The sequence below is a fragment of the Nesoenas mayeri genome (genome assembly GCF_963082525.1).
Source record: "Nesoenas mayeri genome assembly, chromosome: Z".
Classification (NCBI taxonomy): Eukaryota; Metazoa; Chordata; class Aves; order Columbiformes; family Columbidae; genus Nesoenas; species Nesoenas mayeri.
In genome coordinates, this window is record NC_137542.1 from 67785848 (window position 1) to 67809092 (window position 23245).

The 23245-nt window shown below is 52.8% G+C and overlaps 1 protein-coding gene across 1 annotated transcript; it reads right to left on the bottom strand.

Annotated features, from left to right (window-relative positions):
- Nucleotides 1-4569: 4569 nt before the first annotated feature.
- On the bottom strand, nucleotides 4570-22880 carry RUSC2 (RUN and SH3 domain containing 2; the record flags this gene model as incomplete). The annotated part of the gene is made up of 11 exons (XM_080362671.1): nucleotides 4570-4750; nucleotides 5050-5223; nucleotides 5884-6865; nucleotides 8432-8478; nucleotides 9531-9636; nucleotides 10620-10794; nucleotides 12462-12538; nucleotides 13647-13790; nucleotides 15299-15499; nucleotides 16027-16812; nucleotides 20909-22880. 11 exons carry the CDS (start codon nucleotides 22878-22880, stop codon nucleotides 4570-4572), a joined length of 4845 nt encoding a protein of 1614 aa, XP_080218797.1.
- Between the last annotated feature and the right edge of the window lie 365 nt (nucleotides 22881-23245).

A 23245-nucleotide genomic window follows, 5' to 3' on the forward strand; every position in this document is an offset into this window, starting at 1 on the left:
ATATGGTTTGATGTCCCCAAAGCAGTGGTTGCAGAGGTGTCAGAACAACCTGCATGCCCACACTCAGCCTGGCACCCCCTGCCCTGTATGGCACGGCTGCTGAGAGTTTTGGGGATGTGTCACTAACTGCTGGATGCTGGCAGGGTGAGCACTGGGTTTGGCTGCCAGGAGAGACATGGGAAGGAAGGGCATTTCCCCTCACCCCTTCCCAATATGTGCCTGAAAATCTCCCATGCTAATGTGATACCTTCTTTGTTCTCCATCAGGTACCACACAGTTGTGGTGACATGACATTCACACTTCTCTGCAAGGCCTGACACTGGCTGCTACCAGCACTGTGCGATGAGACACTCTCTGCTTTCCCGTGAGCCTTGCTGGCTGGCATGGTTTGTGGTCTGTCCTTAGAAACTGTTCATAACATCGTGGCTCAGCCATGGGGTTACTCCTCTGAAGACAGCTCTCTTGCTGTGGCTGCAGACCTCCAGGGCCCTGTGCTCACCCTGGGGCTGCCTGTCCTGACTGCATGTGCATCCCTGTCCCACCTCCCCATGCCTGTCCCGATTCCATGTGCATTGCTTCCGTCCTGGCAGTCATCCAGGGGCCATGCTCACAGCCCTCACCCTGGAGATGAGCCAGACACTGATGACCTAGGCAGAGAAGGTCCAAGGGGACTTGCCAGGACCCCTGGCACCAGCAGGTCTCTGCCTCTCAGCTGGGGCTTGTCTCTGGAGGTGTTCAAGTCATGTAGATGAGGTTCTTAGGGACAAGGTTTAGAGGAGGACTTCACAGTGCTAGGTTGGACTTGATGATCTTAAATGTCATTTCTAACCAAAATGATTCAGTGATTCTATGTCCCTCAGTGATTCTATATCCCTATGCACACATGTCATGTCTGGACTCCCACTGTATATTTAATTTGCCCCCAGCCATGCTGTCACCCCACGCCTTTACCTCCCACACCACTGGGTCCCATAGTCCCCTGCCACCACCCCAGAGCAGATCCCTCTTCCATGAAGCTGGGCTCCTCTTTGCTACCCATATACTATACACTGTTTCCAGGGTTCATCCCAAGAGCCCAGCACTTCTTTGCCAAGATCTCCGCCAAGATGTGCAAGGATGCCAGAAGCAACTTTGCCAAGCAGGGGCTGAAGTTGCCTGCAAGGAACAGGAGTGAAGGACACTGCTGCTGCTCCAGGACCCTGCACAGAGGACATGAGAAGGGCAAGACTGACTGTGCATCTTGCTGCTGGTCCAGAGCTGTCCCTGGGCTCGCTCTGCACCTCAGGACATTTAAAGTTGGCACTGGTGATGGGGTGGCACTGGTGATGGGGCTGGCAGCTCCTCTGTCCTGTGCCTGTGGAGGGCAGGGGGATGTGGGGCCAGTGCTGGCAGGCAGCCTGCACTAGGAGGTTGGGAAGGAACTTTATTTAGTGCAATGACAAAGCCAGGGACCTGCACTGTTCACTAGTGAAGGGTTGCTGCGTTTGGGTTCAGGGAAGCACCCAGGAGGGGTGATGGATACAGCATGACCATCTAACCTGCTCCCATCTCCTCTGGAGGTGCTCACAAGGCTGTGGACCAGCACTAATCCCTCTCTCCATCATCACCAGCACCCCGTAGCACCCACCTTTCTGCTGCTGTGTCCCAGCCAAACGGATACCAAGGGATGCTGAGGTCCCTGTGCCAGGGGCTGTCTGAGCTGGCCTCCCCACAACAGGATCGACTCCAGGACACAGCAGCACCCGGCAGCTCCTCTCCCTGCTCCGCCTGCCTCCAGTGCTACTCATGGCTCTGTGTCCCCATTAGGATCCCACAGGTGACCCTCTGGGACCAGGCCACCAGCAAGGCCACCCAACCACAGCAGCAGCAGTGGCAGCCACTGCCCCATACACATTGCTGCGTGCCTTCCAGCCATGCAGGCTTCACAGTTTCATGCCCTGTGCCCAGCTCCTGATCGGGACAAGCTATCTGGTAACCACCAACCAGACCTAGCTTGAGTTTGGCCAGATGACACTGAAGAAGACTTCAACAGCTGCAAATGCTATAGCAACAACCCCAAATCCAGACTTTGACACCATAACCAGCCCACTACGTCCCCCTGCATCCCGGGCTGCCCTGGCAGTGGACACACAGTGAGCTGTTCTGTGTCAGTCCTGGCAGCACAGGCTGCTGGAAATCCCCTCTGCCACCGTGGGGCTGACTCAGCACCCCATGGGGCTATTTGCCAGCACACGGTCCATTTCCCCTTTTGGGCCAGCCCATGCACGTGGGAAGAACGGCCTGGCTCCATGCAGTTTGTAAATAGCCTGACCACCACCCCCTCTGAGAGACTGGTTAAAGTCCTGGCTGCTCCATGTCTCTCCATGCCAGGACTGGAGTTAACGCTCCTTCACTTCTGGATGTTTTTTCCGCTGTTTTGACTCACTCCACCACCGCAGATCATTTGTCCACATGGTTGCAATGAACTCCAGCATGGTGTCCTTGCAGCAAAGGCTGAAGCCTCAAGTGGAGTTCTTCCCTCCTCCTGGGAGCTACTGAGGTGTAAAGGGAAGGGATGGGCTCTTGGGGCTCATTCCTGCTAGACTTGGAGGCCCAATTCTTGTCTGAGTCTAAGTTTTAAAGTCCTGGAGACTGTCCTTGTGGGTGACCCAGAGCCATTGAGCCTTGTGGCAAGGCTGTCCCAGGCTCTGGGTCCCAGCTCGGGTGCCACAGCCCCACAACCCATCCTTCACCGCCTCCTTCCTGGGATGCTCAGGACTACCTGCTGCTGCCTGTGGGTTATAATTTCCAGTTTGGTTGCACCTATGGACACTTTACTGACAATACCTGGAGCACCCTGGGGAAGCAGATGCCCAACTGAAATGGTGTGAACTTTCGTCTGAATTCTGCTTGTTCTCCCTCCAGCATGCACAAGGAACCTCAAACAACACCACCTCTCCAAGACATACTATCATCTGATGATGTGATGTAGTTCCCCAAGCCTGAACTGACAAGTCAGATATCTGGCGACAATGCATCTCCTTCTGAAGGTCTGCTGTTGGCTGTGGTGGAAGCTGGATGAAGCCTGCAGTGCTGTGTCCCAGCACAGGTAACCCTCAGACCCTTCTCAGGGACAGGTTGAAATCACAAGGCTGCATAGCAGGTAGCTCAATCAGCACCTTTTTTATTAATATGCATCATAAATAAAGAAATAAATAAAGGCGAGACACCTTGTTCTAACAGGGAAATACAAATTAAATATGGTGCAATATCAGCTAAGCGATGTACAAGCAGGAGGTAACCTTGCAAGACCAGGGCCCCTCACCATGGAAAAGCCAGCCCAGGCACGATGCTGTGAGCAGCGTCAACCTGGCCAAGGTACCAAATACTGGCATGGCCTTTCATTAACACTGTTCTCCACCTGACAGGCAGGTGATGATCCCCAACCGAGCGGGCGGCATGAACATGGCAAGGGGTCGCCTGGCATTGCCTCTCCCGAGGACCCCAGGACCCCCAACATCCCCTTGTGCTCGTGCACGACACTTGTCCCCCCCTTCCCCACCCCATGGCACTGCTCAGCAAGATCAGAAACCCTATGCCAAGGGGAGCACCACCCCTCCCTCCCTGGCTCCCTCTGGGAGCCCCCCCTGATCTACCTGCCAGGAGCACTGCCCCCAACTCCAAAGAGCATCCCTAGCCCAGACAGGGACCCTGCCCTCACCCCCTCCCCTCCAACCCCCCTCCACTGAGCATCCCAGGGCTTCCCAGGCACTGGCTCTGTGCTCTGCATGGAGGGCACAGGGCCACCCCAAAAAACACCCACCTCTGCGAAGGGTGGCACCACCTGTCCCAGATCTATGTAACACTGAACATCCACACGCCTTCCTCACAACCCCACACACCCCTCTGCTCCACACACACACACTTGCCCCATTCCCCCTCCCCTGGCTGTGGTCAGGCACAGTCCTCAGCCCTGCAGCCTGGCAGTGTTGGGCCCCTTCTCTCTAAAACCCACCAGGTACCACTGTAACACATCAGAATAGGGCTGCTCCAGCATGGGGGAACCTACCTCGCGGCCCCCCATCAAGCCACAATGCAACCCATCAGCAGCCCAGACTTGCGGAGACCTTCCCAATGAATGGCTGTCCCACCCCTGCAGCTGATGGTGCCAGGGATGCTGAAAGATGCAGACTTCACTGCCACCCAACAGGAGGGGACAGCCAGCACAAACCTGAGCCAGGCAGCAGGGCAGCACTGCCCTGGCCGGGACTGCTTGGGTTCCTGCTATGTACGAGTCCATGGGCTATGGGGTGGTGTGGGGTGGAGGGGTCTCAGGTGGTCCCCGGTGTGGCTGCATGCATGGTGATGCCTGGCAATACAAGGTGCAGCTCACAGAAGACCTCAGGGGCCAAGTTGGCCTTTGGCAGCTGCACAAGGAGGAGCAAGAAGGAACCATCTATGGTTACTGTATTCTGTAATGGCAAGAAAGGTAAGAAACTAGCAAGAAGCTGTGTCTGTTCCTCTGGCAGGGTGGGCTTCCCCAAAGGAGCCTCAGCAGCCCACGGTACTGTGCTTGGCCTCCCAGCCACATCAATAGTCCTCGTCCTCTGGGTGGGTGACATACATGATGGGCACCAACCCCTTCTCACAGCCGAGGCTGCACTGCAACCAGTCACCATCCACCTTGGAGATGACCTGCAGGATGTCCCCCTTGTTGAAGCTCAGCTGTCCTGCCTCGGTGGCAATGTGATGGCAAAGAGCTTTCACCTCGCTGCAGACAAAAGAAGAGGAGGAAGGGTTAGTTCACCACAGGAGACTCATCCTGCTGCAGCCCAGGGACCACCATGGGCACAGAGAAGCGAGGAAAACGTGCCCTGCTTCCCTACCCAGCCAGGCTCTCAGCTGCCCCTTGCCTGCAGACTGCAGAGTTGGGGTGGATGGATGCACAAGCTCCATCACTGCCCCAAAACATCCCCTGTCCCATAAGTACATAGCAGACCAGGCAGAGCCGTGCCAACCACAACCCACCATGTTCCAGGACCCGCAGGATGGCCACGCAGTACCACTCACCACGGAGGGTGAGGAGACAGCCCTCGCGCCGGCCGTGCCATGGGGGGCACCTCAGGTGACTCTGGCTGGGGGGGCTCTGGCTCAGGAGCTGCTTCTCGCCACATGCTTGCCCCGACCGTCTGGGCCACCAGCTGGAACACAGACTTGTCCAAACTCAGCCAGCCAGAGGGCAACCTGCAAGAAGGAGACAGAAGCAGGTATTGTCAGGGAAGCAGCTGCTCTCATGGCATGGTCATGCCTTAGAGGTCTGGCTCTGTGCATACAGTACACTGTAGTCCCCAGGCTGTCTCCTGATGGGGATGGCTCAGCATCCCCCAGACACACCATGGCCTAGGCTGGGAAGGACATTTCCAGGAGCTATAGAACTAAGAAGAGCGCAGGTTGAGAGGCAAAGCAGGGAGGTCTCAGGTACATGGGGCAACTTTATGGCTCCTCCTCACCTACTGTGTGCAACAGGGATGGTTCTGTGTTCTGTTCTCTTTTACCATGCATTTTTGGGAGGGATGAGAGGATGATGGGGGTGGTACAGCAGGATCCCATGCCCCAGAGAGGAGGCTTAGGAGCCAAGGCAGGTGTACACCTCAAGCAGGAGAGGAAAACCACTGAGGTAGATTTGAACAAGGGCAGCAGCCAAAGAGGGTAATGGTGGTGTGGTGGGAGCTAAGGCAGGCAGGCAGGGCTAGGTAGGAGTGACAAACCTCTCTGTTCACACACTGTCTCTCATGTGCCATCATGGTGCAGTTCACAGGTCGGTGGTTGGCCTGACTTCCACCAGCACTGCTGCAATCCAAGGTTACCCAGCCCTCTCCAGCCCCAAACCATCCCTGTCCCTACCTGTTAGGCTGCCTGGGCTCTTTTTGCACCTTCCTGGACCCAAACAAGTGGCCCCACTTGATGGGCTGGCTGCCCTCTGATGCACCGGTGCTGCTCTCCTCTTGAGGGGCTGCGGCTGCTGCTGCTCCCACTCTTTGCTGAATCCCCGTCTCCTTCTCCTTGCTGCATTTCAGCTCTGTGAGCACCGAGTCTGGGGGGCTGCCCATCCAGAAGGGCCAGCTCCGTTCCTTCACCTCTTCGCTGACCAGTACCTGCTGGGGCTTTTCCAAGGGCTCTTCCACAGGCTGAGGACTTGGCTTGCTGGCAGCCTTGGGCCTCTCCTCCAAGGTGCCCTCAGCAATGGGACAAGCCTCTGCACCCTCCACTACCCCTTCACGGGGGGGTGGTGCCTTATGGGTCTCCGCTGCCCTGGGGACAGCATTCAGAGCCTTCTTCTTCTTCTCATAGCGGATGAACTTCGAGCCTTCAGCTGAGCCCTCGATGTAAATCTGAGAGCTCTGCATGAGCTGGTACCACCAGCCCGCCTGCTTGTCCTTCTTCTCTTCCCACGTACTCTCTTGTACCTTCCTCCGCTCTTCCTCCCTGTCACCGTCTCCACAGGAGGCCCCCACCCCCTTCACCCTCTCACTTGCAGCTTGCTGAGGGCTGTCGCCGGGTGAGATGTCACCATCTCTGGCACCCACTTTGCATGGTTCAGGGGTGACGCTGCAGCCATCGGGATCCTCACTGCTGCCCCGCGTTCGCATCAGCTGCAGGGTGGAGTGTGCGGAAAGCAGCAGGTCCTGCTTCACGCGCAGCAGCTCCTTTTGCTGCTGCTGCTCTTTGCCCATCTGCATCAGGTGGTGCTCGAAAAGGAGGTCAAGGTTGAAGGGCAGCAGGGAGAGAGGCTGGAGCAGGAGCAGCAGCTCCTCGAAAAGAGGCTGGCACACGCTGTGAGACAGGCACAAGAAGCCCACCGGCTGGTAGTGTGCCAGGATGATATCTGTAGGGCGAGAGACATTTATTAGAGGAGACACCCTTGCCACCCACCAAGAAGCTGGTGAAGCTATGGGGAAAGGAGCTGGGCACTAGCTTTCGGTCACAGCTGTGGCTGCAGCATGAGGCTCAGCACTGGTTCAGGGAGCACCAGATGCTCTGAGAGCTCTGGGCAAACTGGCCCAGGTCCTGCTTCCAGTCATATCTGCAGCCAGGACATGCCTGTTGGACTATCCACCGGGATGACCTCTGCCGCATAATACCATGACAGGAAGGTGTGAATAAAGAGCATCGAAGGGCTGGCACACGTTAAAATTCTCTTCCCCACCTCTTGGAGATAAACAAGGAGCTGCAGATCTGGCCATTACCAGTCCCCTGAAGAGAGAGGAATCAGGGGCAGCTGAATACCGTCTTTTGAGGGACCTGGCTGCGCTGAACTGTGGATCCTAGCAGAAAATGAACTAGCATTTCTACCTGCAGCATTTATCCTTCAGTTAATTTGACCACCCCCACAGTGCTCCACCACCTCAACTTTGTTGTTGGGTCTCATTCTCCCAGAGAGAGAGCTGGGAACAGGATTTGTGGCCATTAGGCCCCAGTGAGATACTAAACTTACACCACAGACAGGACTTGCACCTTATATCCAACCCCTTTACCTAACCTTCATCATCCTGACACCTCTAGCTACTTCCAGTTCTTAATGTTGGCTTGAAACAGACAGTCATCTTCTGCTCCAGAAAAACAGGGTGCTTTCTTTTGCCACATGGCTCAGTACAAAGGCAAGTCTATTCTCCTGTCTGCTCCATGGAGAAGTATTCATTGCACATGCAGACCTGCAAAGTGTCCGCTGTCAGGTCCCAAACCTGATAGAAGACACTGGGATGGACTTCCTGCAGCACCTGCGGCTCTGGGCTGGGCACAGGCTGAGCTAGCATCCTTCTCAGAGGATACAGCAGTCAGGGGTGTTTGTCTCACTGAGCTCTTAGCACTTAGTCATGCTGCTTCTAGGCATCAGGCAGCTTGGTCATGCTGCTGGCTGATCTGTATGCTCTAAAACCATTTCTGGTCGAAAAAACAGATAAATCTAGTAAAATGTGCCTTTTGTTTGGCACGAGGTTCTCCATTCCATCTCACATGCCCGAAGGGTTTCAGCTAAGTGTGCACAGCTCCAGCCACACAGAGCTCTCAGGCACTGGGCAAGGACAGCAAAAATTTGGGGAGGGTTAGATCTGGTCTCCTGTGAGTAGACTGAGGGATCTGCAGTAGAAGGGGAAGCCTTGGGTACTGTGAAAGCCTTGGATACTATCTGCAGCTGGGAAGGACATGGTTGTCCAGGCACAGGTGGAGGGATCTGCATGGAGCTGTGACTTCCACCTTTCTCCTTTTTGCTGAGTGGCCTTCCAGCAACACATGCACTTGGACTGCGTGTAGGCTACTCCTTCAGCTCAGAGCAGAAGGGAGCAGCTCAGACTGAGAGACCAACAAGAGACACACATGCCCCGGAGCTTACATCTGTGCTCTACACTGCACAGAATTTGGTCCACGCCGCAGCCCATAGCCCTCAGGCTCTTACCTTCATGGTTGTAGAGGTGGTTGAACCAGAATTCCAAGGATCGGATACTGCAGAAAGGGAAAACAAGCAGAGGAAGAAATAAAAAGTGATAATTGACTCATCTCCTTCAAGAAAGGCGGCTGGGAAAGGGCATTTATACAGCATGAACCTTGCGAACTTCAAGACTGAGTGAAAGGACAGTGGCTCACTTCCATCAGCGTGCACAGATCACAGGTACCCAGCCTGTCATGAAACCACCCAGTTTGCTTTACATGAGGCATTGTGCAACCATAACCCCTAAGAACCATTTTTCCAGAAGCTTCCTCATAATTCAGGTCCTATGTCTTTGGCAGAGCTTAGCTTTGCTGAGAAGGGCTCATATGGAAGAGGCAAATCACCTATGAAGATGAGACCACTTCCACAGGCTTTGCCCAAGGTATGCTGGCATCCTGTGCCAGCTGAGGAGACCTGGGACACCCTCAGTGGGGACAGAAGGGAAGAGCTTGCTCCTGCTTGTAGGGGTTCCTCAACATTTGGAAATCCTGGGAACTCTTTCCACTGCCAGAGCTCTTGTTGATCAGCGGAGAGGAGCAGGTAAAGACCATCCTAGCAGCACTCTGCCCTTCATCACTACTTACTTTTGTTTAACACTGAGTGTAGTGTGCACACTGCTTATCCAGCTTGGAAGGGTCAGCCTTGAGTCCTGGATCAGGGCAATTTCTCCTACAGAGCCTTATGCATTGCGATGCACTGCAACTTCAGGAACCAGTGATTTAAGTAGGGATTTTTCATGAGTAATTTATTCATGCTCTATCTATCCCTGCATGAACCCTGACAGACAGACTCTTACCACCTCACATTTTGGGGTTAAAGCAAGGTGACAATGTTCTTCAGTTGGCTACAGCCACCCCTTCTCAGTTCTGGCCTGGTAGGGTAGGTTTTATCCTTCTGGAGTTCCCTGAGGCTCACAGCTTCTTCATTCCCTCATCTACAGCTTGGGAGCAGTTTCCCAGGTTTCTTAAGTCTTTTCATTGGCAACTGTGCCTGCCTGCAATCGAGGACCAGCACCTGCTGCCAGCACTGGACAGTGACACGCAGCCAGCCTAGGGAGTCTGCTTACTTGAGGAGGCCAAAGATGAATGCGTTGAACCTCATGGTGTGGTTGGTGAGCTCCGTGTACTGGCTGATTTTGCTATAGAGGCTGTGCAGCAACTTTGTAGAGGGGCCTATGGAGAGAAGTAAAATGTTGAGATTATTTGTGGCCAGCAAAGACAAAATACCACCATGGGAAGAAGCATCAAAGCAAAGACAGATGTTAGCTGTGTGCCCATTCCTGTATGTGCATTACCCCTCTACCAAGCATCAAGATGTGCTCGCTCCATCCCTACATGTGGTCTGGGACGTGGGTTGTGGTGTGTCCCAGACTGCCACTCTAAAACTCTGGGAGAGTTTCAATACCACAAGGACCTGCGTCCCACACTTGAGGGACAATCATGGCCCTTGTCTCAAAATGAGCAGGTAAACAGAATATTGTGGTGGGTTGTTGTAATTTGAGGTGTCTGCAATCAGATAGAAAACCCCAGAGCTGGTGATTTACCACAAACAGGCTGGGCCGCTTCCCAACCCTGGATGTGAGCTCTCAGCGATGCAGAAATCAGTGTCGCCTTGCCATCTGTAACCTTAGAAAGGAGTTCTCCTGCATGGTAGCCACCTTCACAGTCTGGGGATGCAGACTGGTACTAGCAGAAGGTGCAGATGTTGTGGGGATGCTTGAGCCAAGTGAGTTATGTGTGCAAATTTTCTTACAGACCAGGCTATAGCACAACTTTGCTTTATACAGTAGCTGTGCAGGGCTGAAGATGAAGGTCTAGAAATACCCTGGAAACTCAGAGCAGGGAAAAAGGGCATTCTTTGTTTTGTTTTGTTTTGTTTCATTTTTCCTTTTTTTTTTTTTTTTTTTTTTTTTATTTTGCCAGGGCCTGTTATACAAGAATCTGGAAATTTCAAGGGAAATTACAAGAAATATTTGGGAAGAACAGAGCAGCAGCTCTACCGCCTTGCAAAGAAAAGGTCAATGTGCACCCTGTTCCATGCAGGGAGCTGGGTATTATTCTGCATCCCCATCCTTACAGACAACTTTCCCCAGCCCCTCTCAGCCACAACATGGGAGTACCGCAGAGAGATGGGCATCACTGCAGACCCTCCATACCTAGCTGGGTGGATGCCTCCACCACACTCCAGGGGATGTTCCTCCTCTGGCCAATGATCATGTCCAGGACGTAAGCCTTGAGCCCATCACTCAGGATGTCCCGGACAGCAGGGCATAGGTATTTCAGGATGAGATGCCCCACATTAGGGCTCACAGAGCTGTTTCCAAGTTTGGCCTAAAGGACAACAGGTGACAGGGAGAGTGTTGGTAAGTGCTCCACAAGGTACACATGCACGCAAACAGTCCAGCCCCACTTGCCTACTACAGACACCTAGCAAGCAATATCCAGACAATGATGCTCCTCCACAGCTCCCTGAACAAGCAGGCTCTTCCCCATCACCCCTGCTGCCTCATACACCAGTTCTGGGTTGCTCCTTGCAATGTCTGCCCCAGGCTGGGATGAGGCAACAGCTTGGGAAGAGGATATCCCAGTTAGAAGGGATGCCTGGTCCTCCCTAGAGGTATAACAAGGCTGTCCTGCTGGAGGAAGAGTAGGGGATTTTTCTGCTGCTCTAGATTTTCTTGTTGCTATTTTTGAAGCAGGAAGCAGCAAGTGAAAATAGGAACTCCCATCATCGAGGGGTTAAGGAACACTTAACTCAGTGACATGCAGAGCTGTAATTCCTAGGGATTACTATAAATAAACAGGGTAAGGGTAAAATGGATGGACAGAGCCCAGGTTGAGGTGAGGAAGAGTATAAGAGCCCAGCATCAGCAGAGTGGGGACATATACTGCTGCAGCTGGTCTTTGAGCTGCTGAGGGGTCCATCCATAGGGATCAGCCCCAGGCCTTGCACATCGTGTTGGTGGCTCCAGGCAGTTGTGCTAAGGGCACAGATTTTACCAGCTGAGCTGGAATTACACTGGCTGGTTGGCAAGGGTCCACAAAGGCCCTGAACTGAGATTGAACTTCTGGGTCAGGAATAATCCTGACAGATCTATTGAGCGTGGGAGCATCAGGGACCGCTGCTGCCTCTTGACAGGTGAATGCTCAGCCTTTGGAACACTGACGCACAACAAAACCCCAGCTCAAAACCACAGCATTTTCTGGTAAGTAAAGTAATGGAGAAAAGTTGCAATTATTCCCCAAACCAGCACTGCAAGAATAGGAAGTTCACAGTGAAGCCTTAAAAAGCTATGAGAATCCAAACAGCTCTGGTTAAGCTGCACAGCAATCTCTGCATCAGTAACAATTGTAATGAGGGGCAAATTACCCTGGGGTCTGAGATAACATTGAGTGGGCTTGGAATCTGTCCTAGTCAGGTTTCTCCTTAGGGATGGTACTCCAGGGCAGTTGTCATCTCCAACTAGTGTCACACTGCTGCTGTGGGACGGGTGGAGGGGGGAGACACAACTCCTCACTACATGGGAAAAAAGAGCTGGTGTACTGCAACAGTCCAGAAGTCCAGCTGGCCTGGTATCCTCTCTCATTTGAGCCATGAGTAAGTGTATAAGAAATAGTGAAACCAGAGTAAACACATATATAATACTTTCCCTTAATTCTCTCCCAGACTACAACTACTTTTGACTCAGAGACTACCTAGGCCGGACATTATTCCTATGTGTTTAAGAAGACCTCAATGAATTTCCCTTCCCTGTAATTTTCCAGTCTTCCCTTAAATCCACATAAACTTTTAGCACCCCCACAATCAAGCAGGAAGAACTGCCACAGGTTTACTATCAGCTGCATGATGTACCATCACCTTTGTTTTGTTCTTGGTACTACTACCTTCATTGAATACCCCATATTTTTCGAACAGGAAGAGAATGGAGAGACAATCTTTCCCCACCCTCTCCATGTCATGCATAATGTTGAGAAATCAAACGGAAAGCAAGATTTACCTTCACCCCTGGATCTCTGCTGGTTCCAAAGTGAGCCACAATCAAGTCAACAGCAGTGTTGATTGCCTTCACCAGGCCTAGGGGGAAAGACCAAGTCAGAGAGCTGCCTGAAGGGCTTCCAGGACAGCCCCCAACCCAACACCTAATGAAGAAATCAGGCAGCAGCATTTCAAGCCCGTGACAACACACACATCCTCTGTGCCAAAAAAACCAGCAGAGCCCCTCCTAATTCCTCACCAAATCTATCCCTAATGGATCCAACACCCACCTACCAGCCCAGCAGCAGGACAACCTTTAGAAGTAGCTGAAGGATAAGACATGCTGCCAATATTCCCAAGAGACTTGGGCTGTCATTACCCAGACCATTCCTTGAGGGAGCAGAGATGGAGTCTGAGGCAATAGAGTCTTTTGTTGATTCGATCCTATGCGGTGGCAGGGCAGAAGCCATGCCTTTGGCAAGATATGTAATGGTTTCCAGTAACAAACCAGTGCTGGGTAACGTGACATCTGCATCCGTATGATGCAAGAAGAGAAGTGGCATAGAGGGGAAAGTTGCTATTTGGTAATCACCAACACATAGCTGGCAAAGACATGAAACGTTTGTGCACATCCCTTGCCTCTTACATAATACCCAGTCCCTAAGCCTGCATCTATCATGGATCTCATCACAGCTATACCTTGTTCTGCTTTGGAATCCTTTCTCCCACCCTTTTACATAAACACTTTACCATGTAGGACCCAACAGACCTTTTACCCAAATGACAAAAGCTCAGCCTAGCACACCTGCCACCTCACATGGATTGACAGGTCTACCCATATATACTGAGGCAAAGGTGGGAGCATGTCCTGCAGGGTCATACTCCTGCGCCTGCCTGCTTTCTCTGCACTTTCCTGTGGACTCAAGGTTCTTTCTAATCACATTTCCTGGGACAAACCGCTCCAACATACTCAGTGGCATATTTCATGGTGTAAGAACCTGCTGTTGAAACAGCCATCAGTCCAGGGAGACATGTAGTTATCACACTACAGTACAGAAAGGCAGGGAAATCAACCATTATGAAATGACAAATCACCTCATCATGAGATGAAAGAAATCATCAGAGATGAAATGAGACAGGAAGAAGCACGGTTCACCTTATGCTGTGCTACACCACATCCTCCCTCATGAGAGATTCACAGACTCACCCTTCTTCTGCAGCAAGTCGATGGAGATGGACTCTGTGTTGCCATCTGGGGAGAGGCAGAACTCAGCAGGGGGTTTCTCTGCTAGTGAGAAGTAGTCAGGGAAGAAGTCAGTGTAGGTAAGCTGTAGTTGCCTCATAGACTGTCCTGCAGGGCCAAGACAGGAGGGAGAAAGATCAGCCCCACGCCCTTATACTGAAGCCTCTCCCACGTTGTTTTCTTCTCTCAGAAGCAACTTGCATGAGCAACAGTCTTCACCTCAGCTTTTCCAAGACTGGGACAGCAGGGCTACAGGCTCACGACTCTACCAGCAATGGTTTGCAATGTGAGCCTGTGCAGTTCAACCCCACAGCGCACCCAACATCCAGCCCCAACCTGAGTGGGGGCTCACAGGCACTGGAAGATGCTGTGGAAGGTTCACCCTCATGGGCTGGTACTAATGGAAACCTTGCTGCACCAGGATCTCGGAGCTGCTGTGTGGATAGCTCCTGCAAGTGGGGTCAGAAGTAAAGCACAGAGAGAGTTACTACTTGTCACACACAGGCATCCATGGGCAACAGACTACATGTCTTCTGCCTGTCCCCTGGGATGGCCTCTGTTTTCAAGGGGTGACTTCTGCAGGAGCACTTTCATGTGTTCTATTTCCATCTCTTTGATTCCTCAGCTTTCTACTAGACATCTTCCCATGAAGGCAGATGGAGAAACTATTTTGGTTGGCAGAGTGAGGTGTAGAGCTTTGGGTAATTCCCTCCTGGACTTGGGACTGGCCTGAAGAACCCTCTCCCTTCCACAGACAGACCCCACTGCTCTTCCCAGAGGACTCACAGGTTCAGCCAAAAGCAGCCAGCCCCTCTCAGCCCTTCCTGCATGGGTTTTGGAGGACAGGTAAGATTTTAAGGGCAAAGTATTGAGAAGACAGAGTCCCACGGAGCTCTACAGTGTTGACAGCTGGCCCATGAAAGCTACAGCCCAGCACCTGCCATGCTGCCAGGGTTGCAGCAGATGGGCAGACCCCATGGGGCACCAACACAACATCTCCAAGGGCTACAACTCCTGAACAGGACATGAACTACAAGCTGACACTTCCAAGGTCTGAGCCACCTCTTGGGCCATTCACTTTCCTCTTCAATCCAGACCAAATCTGGACCCAACTGTTCTCAGCTTGTGGAGAAAAAAGGGGGCTCCACACAGAGTATACCCATCAGTGAGGAAATTTTCACCTTCCTCTTCTACACCTTGGTCCCACTATGATCAAATTCATCATCCCTCCTGCCAGCAGCAGACAGAGCAGTGATGAGGCCAGGCTGAACCTCAGTCCCAAGGGATCGCAAAATCACAGAATGGTGTGGGTTGGAAGGGACCTCTGGAGATTACCTAGTCCAAAACACCTGCTAAAGCAGGTTCACCAGAGCATATCACACAGGAACATGTCCAGGCAGATTTTGTATGTCTCTAGAGAAGGTGACTCCACAGCCCCTACCAGTGCTCTGTCACCCTCAAAGTAAAGAAGTTCATCCTCATGTTTAGATGGAAACTCCTATGCTCCAGTCTGTGCCCGCTGCCCCTCACTCTGTTGTTGGGCAACACTGAAAAGAGTCTGACCCTGAGCCCCAAGGCCACCTCCCAAGACCCCCCAGCAGAAAGGTGGTGCGCACCGTTCAGTTTGCCGTGGAAATGGCTGGTGTTGAGAGTGCCTGGGAGATCAAAGACGGGGTTTCCCCGGTTCAGCCGGGGCTCTTGCTGCCTCCTGTCCAGGCTGCTTGCTAAGCCAGGCAGCCCTGAAACACGATCCAGACCCAAGGGGTTCCTTCGCCTGTACTCCCGCCACTTCAGCGCTTGGGGGGAGAGGTGGTTCGCTAGGATGCCGCAGGCAGTGAGCACCAGACAAGAGGATATGAGCAGACAAGAGGATGTGGAGGGGAAATGGGGAGAGAGAGAAGAAAGAGGAGGGGCAGAGAAAGACAGACAGCACATTAGTTAAAAGTCCAGCAGCGTTCCAGGTTGTTAGCACATAAACATGAAGGGACGTGGGGGCCACAGCCTGGCAAAACAGGGCAGGGTCCCGCGTGGCCTTGTGGCTGCAGGCATAGAGGGAGCAGGTTTAGGGTGCCAGCACGTGGCATGGGGTGCTGTAAGATCAGCAGGTCCACGCTGCCTTCTCCAGAGACACAGTCCAGGAGTCAGGACTGGAGAGACATGCTCTTAGTGCAGGACTTTCTTTTGCAGGCAGAGCAATTGTAGAGGCTGTTTGGCACTGCAGCACCCAGATGCAATTTTGGCCTGGGCCGTGGCTATACAGGTGGGTGGTACTGTAGGGAGCAGCCATGGCCATAGGGAGCTGGAGATGTTCCAGACTAACATGTCCTGGCAGATAAGTACCTACCATTGAGGGGCCGTATTCCCATGCTGCTCAGGGGACCAGAGTTGCTGGTCTCGCTGCCACTTCTCCAGTGGGGATCTGCATGGCCTCCCACCCTGCTCATGGGCATACCCATGGAGAGCGGCGGGAGGGACCCACTGTGGAGTCGGTACTCGGAGAGAGGTGGGCTTGATGCCAGTGATGTCTCCTTCTTGAGAACTGGCTTGGGGTTCTCCTTTTGCCTCAGGGCATCAGCTTTGGTGGCCTGGGAGGGCTGCATGGCACTGACAGCAGGGGAAGACCTGGTGGGAAGCAGGCTGGCAGAGATGGGGCAGGACCTGCTCCTGGGGGGCTGGCTCTCTCCAGCTCGCTCTGTGGTGGGCGAGGAAGAGGACTCCACGTTTTGAAAGAAAGGCACGTTGCATCTCACAGGAGAGTAACTCCCCAGGGGGGATGGCCGGGTTGTCTCAGGAGCGGGCTTCTTCATGCAGCCATCATTGCGGGAGGCAGCTCCATCCACTGAGCGCTGGGTCAGGAACGTGCTGTGGGTTTGGCTCCCCACCACCCCTGACTGCTCTGCCAAGGTGGCCACAGCTGAGGAGTGGGAATTGGAGGAGATCTGCTGGCTGGCAGGCCGGTTGCTGGACAAGCTGTAGAGCTGGGAAAGGCTGGAGGCAAAATGGCTGTGCAGGGCACGGGCCTTGGGTGGCTTGCTGAAATGGTGCTGGAAAACAAACGGCTGGATGGGCAGAGTTGTGGGACGCTGGTCCTTGCTGTAGCGTACCACAGGCTTGCTGTCAGTGCCACCACCTTTGAGGAGAGAAAGGAGGACAGAGTGTGAGGACAGGCAGGGGGACAGTCATCATCAGCCCAGCAGATAGCAGGCAAAAGAGAATATAGAATCATAGAATAGACTTGGGCTGGAAGAGACCTTCAAAGGTCACCTAGTCCAACCTCCCTGCAATGAGCAGGGACATTTTCAAACAGATCAGGTTGCTCAGAGCCCTGTCCAGCCTGGCCTCGGATGTTTCCAGAAATGGGGCATCTACATGTTCTCAGCTGAGGGAGGAAGAGGATGAGCTAGAGGCCAGTGACACATGCAGAGTGGTTGAAGTCTGAACTGGTTACAGACATCATGAGCTGGCATAGTAAATATATGTGGCCCCAAATGCACAGTTTCCAGCTCTTGACAGCTGTCTTGAAGCACAGAGTGCTGGACCAGCAGCTTGTTTCTCCTGGCAGGGTTACCACCTCCACATTCCTTCCCCATGCCTTGCTCTCAGGACAGCACAATGTCATGGCCCCAAGCTCCTGCCCTAGAACTGCCTCTGCCCACACCACACCACAAAGACATGGCCGAATGCACTGTGGTACCATAAGATTTTTTATCCCGAAGGACCATTCCCTCTCACATGTGCTGAGAACTCACCCAGCCAAGCACAGGGATTACATGCAATAGCACCACAGCTCAGCTGCCCACACTGCTCTCAGTGCTGTTGGAAAGGCTGCTTGCTTCCCTTTCTGCTTCCCTCCTCTTCCTCCTGTAACTGTTCCACCTCTGAACACACCACTTCCTTCCTCCTCCTGCCCATACCAGATTCAAGCAGGACATGCAGACCACAGCAGAATTAAGAGAGCTTCCAACCCTGGAGAAGGCTGGTCTGATCCATCAAACAACTAACAGGGATGTCCTTAAGGGAGTGTGCTGGGCTGATCCCCTATGCATGTCTGTAGCTCCTGGTGGGGCCACAGTATCCCAAGGGACAAAGCTGAAGGGTGACATGCCAAGCACACAGTGCACAACACACACAGGACTGGATGCACACACAAGGCTGACTGGGATCCCTGATCGCTATCCATGCTGCATCCCAGCTTACTGCAGCACTTTCTGCCTTGCCTGTTCCCCACTATGAGCCAGCAGTGTGCCCAGGTGGCCAAGAAGGCGAACAGTGTCCTGGCTTGTATCAGTGGTAGTCAATGGTGCGGAGTCTAGTTGGAGGCCAGTATCTAGTGGAGTGCCTCAGGGGTCAGTACTGGGGCCAATATTATTCAATATATTCATTAACGATTTAGACGAGGGAATAGAGTGCACTACCAGCAAGTTTGCTGATGACACTAAGCTGGGAGGGGTGGCTGACACGCCAGAAGGCTGTGCTGCCATCCAGAGACCTGGACAGGCTGGAGAGTTGGGCGGGGAATAACCTGATGAAATTTAACAAGGGAAAGTGTGGAGTCCTGCATTTGGGCAGGAACAACCCCAGGTTCCAGTATAGGCTGGGGAATGACCTGTTAGAGAGCAGTGTAGGGGAAAGGGACCTGGGGGTCCTGGTGGACAACAGGATGACTATGAGCCAGCACTGTGCCCTTGTGCCAATGGCATCCTGGGGTGTATTAGAAGGGGAGTGGTTAGTAGATCGAGAGAGGTTCTCCTTCCCCTCTACTCTGCCCTGGTGAGACCCCATCTGGAGTACTGTGTCCAGTTCTGGGCCCCTCAGTTCCAGAAGGACAGGGAACTGCTGGAGAGAGTCCAGCGCAGGTCAACAAAGATGATTAAGGGAGCGGAGCATTTCCCTTATGAGGAAAGGCTGAGGGAGCTGGGTCTCTTTAGTTTGGAGAAGAGGAGGCTAAGTGGGGACCTTATTAATGTCTATAAGTATATAAAAGGTGAGTGCCATGAGTGCCATGAGGATGGAGCCAGGCTCTTCTCAGTGGCAAACAATGATAGGGCAAGGGGTAATGGGATCAAGCTGGAACACAAGAGGTTCCACTTAAATTTCAGAAGAAACTTCTCAGTGAGGGTGACGGACACTGGAACAGGCTGCCCAGGGGGGTTGTGGAGTCTCCTTCTCTGGAGACATTCAAAGCCCATTGCGACACGTTCCTGTGTGACCTCATCTAGGCGTTTCTGCTCTGGCAGGGGGATTGGACTGGATGATCTTCTGAGGTCCCTTCCAATCCCAAACATACTGTGATACTGTGAGAATTACTGTGGCCAGCAGGACCAAAGCAGTGATCATTTCCCTATACTGGGCACTGGTGAGGCTGCACTTTGAATACTGGGACAAAGGACCCATTCCAAGCAGACCCCTGGTGTTACTGCTGCCTGCAGGGTGTTCCAGTTCTCTCTCCCTATAGCTAACCTTCAGCAGGGCTTGCTTTCCCTCTAGTCCCTCCTCAGACCCTCTAGGCTCACATGCGGCTCTTAGCTGGTGCAAGGCAGCTCTGCCTCTATCTCCAGGCACAGGTAGGAGCTTTCTCCACAGCCCTAATGCCTTTCTTGTTGTGACAGTGCAGAGGAAGGGATCGCAGCAAGGAGTGTAAGAACTGCTGGGGAACTTTATCATGAGAGCTTCTCTCTGTCCCCTCCTTCCTGAGCAGCTCTTGCTCCTTCCAAGCACTCCCTCTGTAAACTTAGATGGCTGCTACCTGCTGCCTGCTCCCTGTAGAGACCCGCCTTCCCTGCCATCCTGCACAGAGTGCATGTTCAAGGCCCAATAAACAAACAGGATCATACCCAAAAACACTCTCGTTCCAAAGGCCAAAATCTCTCCCACACCTGCCACAGCAATGAGTCACAAGTTCTTCCTATCTACTGCCAGAAATCTTCAGAGCATTAAAAGGAAGCAGTCTGGTACTTGGCATGTTAGGAGCTATCTACCGCAGCAGTCTGGTCAGAGCCCCATTTTAGAATCAGAACAGTTTGGGTTGGAAGGGACCTTCAAAGGTCATCTAGTTCAACTCTCCTGCAATGAGCAGGGACATCTTCAACTAGATCAGGTTGCTCAGAGCCCTGTCCAGCCTGGTCTTGAATGTCTCCAGAGATGGGGTATCTACTGCTTCTCTGGGCAACATGTGCCAGTGTTTCACCACCCTCATTGTAAAAAGTTTCTTCTTCATGTCCAGCTTGTATCTTCCCCTTTAGTTTAAAACCATTATCCCTTGTTCTATCACAACAGGCCCTGCTTAAATGTCTGTCCCCATCATTCTTATAGGCCCCTTTTAAGTACTGAAAGGTTGCAATAAGGTGTCCCTGGAGCCTCCTCTTCTCCAGGCTGAACAACGCCCTTAGACAGGCTCCTACCTGTGAAGCAGGTACAAGTGCTGTCTAGGGTGCAGATAGAGGTCTCTTGCCATGCTGGAGAAATGGCCATACTTCTGATGGGGCTGTCACACAGCTTCCTCATCAGGACACGGAAACACAGTATCACGGTGGAAAGCAACTAATGTATTAAAAGCTTTCCTGCAGAGGGAGCCGGCACAATTACCTTCCAGAGGAACCTTTGCTGCAGCCCAATGCACTGTGGAGGACATGGCCAGGAGATTCCAGCTGAGACACGCAGGTCCTCCACTCTCTGCAGGACTCATGCTGTAAGTCCTGGCAGAGACTGTGGGAGGTCCCTGACCCTGCAGTGAGAGCAGACCACTGGCTACACCTCTTCCCTCTCCTTCTCTGCCCCACGAGGCTCCAAAGAAGGCTAAAATCTCCTAAATGGTTCCCTTCACTTTGTCTGCTGGGAACATGACTCTGCTGAGCATCTTCAAATCTCTGTCTTAGGAGCTAAAGACAAGTGATTCTCATGGACCGGGGGGACTACAATGCCCTGGAAAGGAGACAACCGTCCAAGCTGCACTGACCCTAAATGCTAATGCCATGTCCTCCCTTACATGATATGAGAGGTTTGCACAAAACCTCAAGAGGCTTCAGACATAAAAGGACACAGCACTTGCACCGACCTAGGTCTGAAATAAGCACAGCCGAGCTTTCTCCTAGGGAATGGTAGACCAGGAAACAACCTGCACAGGCACTGGTCTCCCATCACCATGCCGGTTACTCTGCTGCTCCCCTCAAGTCCCAAACAGCAGCCTTGCTTTTTACTTCTCCATTCTGCCTAGTTTGTCTCCTTACCGTCTGCATGGGCTCTAGCATCTCTTTGTCCGTGGCCACTGGCAGAGCCACCTGAGAAGCTGGCATCTGCCTCCATCAGCAGGGAGAGAGAAGCTTGCTCACCTGCCCCATGCCCACTGGGGACCTTCTCAGTGGAGATCGAGTCTTTGGTGGAACACAAAGTCTGGCTGTCCACAAAAGCATCATTTAAACAGAAGCCCTCGCAGCTCCGGTTCAGGCCATGGATGAAGGGCATGGGTGGAAGACTCTGGCTGCGGCGAGCTCTTTCTTCAAGAAAGCTTGGACCATCCCGCTGTGCCTCAGGGATAGGGGAGAAATCCAAAGAGGAATCACCACTGGACCGGAGTGGTGGGGAGATGCCATTCTTCTTCCGGCCTTTAGCCAGTTCAGCAAAAGATGTCACTCTCTTTGGCGGGGAACTCTGGATGGGTATCGCTGGGCTTTCACTCAGCTTGACAGGACAGCTCACCATGCGCTCCAAGGAGCCCAGCCTGCTGCTGGGACTCCTGTCCAGGTTCTGATCATAGCTCCTGGAGCGCTGCCGGCTCGTGTTGAGGTTAGGTGGTGACACATTCACATAGACCTGACCCTCAATCATGTTCTGGGTGGCTTCTCCATTTGCCTCCTCTTCACTGCACTCCACGTTGCTTTCTTCCTGTTTCAGGTCAGGCCTTCTAAACAGATAGTACTCAGTGGGCTGGGCTGGGCTACCTTTGGTTTGGTCTTCCGAGCAGCTAGTTATGGAAGATCCTGCTGGGCTGGGGGATGACTGGGAAGACAAGTCACATGTGACTAACTTATAGTAATTCTGAGTAGCCACAACAAGCCGTGCTTGGCTCTGGAAGCAGGCAGTGAGATCTGAGCTCTCCGAAGTGCAAGGCTCACAGTGGAGGTGATAGGAGTTGCAGTTAGCATCAAGAACAGGTGAGGAGGAGTGTTGACACCCGCACACCTTCTCTGAACTGTCTGGGTGATGTGACTCGCAAGACATCTTGGATTCTGTGGGTGATGAATGCAAATCCAGGTAAAAAGCTCCTGTGTCCGAGTGGCTGCAGAAGGAAGAGTCACAAGACAGGTTGGCTGAATTCAGGTTAGATCGAGAATGGCCATTCATTTTGTTGTAGAGAGCACTGAAGTTCACCAGCACGCCATCGGAGCTGTTGCAGGAAGAGTCACTGATGTAGCCCATTTGTTGGTCAATCACTTCAGACTGACTTGACGAACTGTAGCAGTGACAGTGCTGGAGCTCCGAGCTGGAACAGCTACATGTCCGGCTGTGCGGGGCATCCTGATTCCTCAGCAATTCACCCGTGTTCTGGTTCCACTCCTGGTCACCACCATCAAAGGAGAAGCTGGAGGAGCTGCCACGATGGCAGCTGTATTCATCCAGCTCCATGCATTCTGAGGCCTGGTGGCACCGGTTCGCATTGTTCCTCTTCTGGACATCATCACTGCTGATTTTGTCCTCTTGCCCATCTACCACACCTGACCGGCTGGCCATGTTCCAGGATTTCACAATGTGGCTGGAGTCGTGAAGGTGGAAAGGGGGCAAGGACAGCTCGTGCAGATGAAAGGGAGGTTTGCCAGCCACAAGTGAGTTGTGAAGGTGGAAAGATTTTTGACCCAAGTCATCCCCAAAAACGCTGAGGTCTTCGCCCTCAGTCAACAGAAAAGGGTTGTGTCGCTTACTGACACTAGGGACAATCAAATCCCTCGCTTTGCCTTCTTTGCTGTCCGAGGCCTCCGCTGAGGTTTTGGAGGTCTGGAGAAAGCTGCTGTACACCAAGGAGTCGGTTTGTGAAAGGTCTCTGTCTGGAACAGCAGAGGTCCGTGTAATGCTGAGCTCTGGCTGGCAGAAGGGGTTGGTCCTTTTGCTCACGGAGCAGCACTGTCTGTCAGGGACCTGGCAATGCACCAGTGGAATGTGATGGACAATCAGCGTCTCACCAGTCAGTTTGGGTGGACTATCCATGGTGAGGAATGCTCTTCAGGACATCAGTTAAGCTGGTGCTACCCATGGACAGGTAGGGCTGCACAGGAGAGGCAGGGAGGACACTTCTCATGGGGGAATTCAGATACCTAGAGAGAGACAAAAACACAAAACAAGTCACCTCTCAGGAAAGGCAGTGGCTATTTGAAACATCCTTAGTTTGACTGAAGGCTTTATGTGCTGACAAGGGCCACACAGACTGGTCCTTGTCAGCACAAGCACCTGAGCACAAGGTCCAGAGCTGGCCTTCTTCAGGGAAAGCATCACAATGTAAGACAAACTTGTTCCCAGGCTCCTGAAACAAAACATGTTTCCTAGTGACCCCTCTCAAACTTACCCAAAGTGAG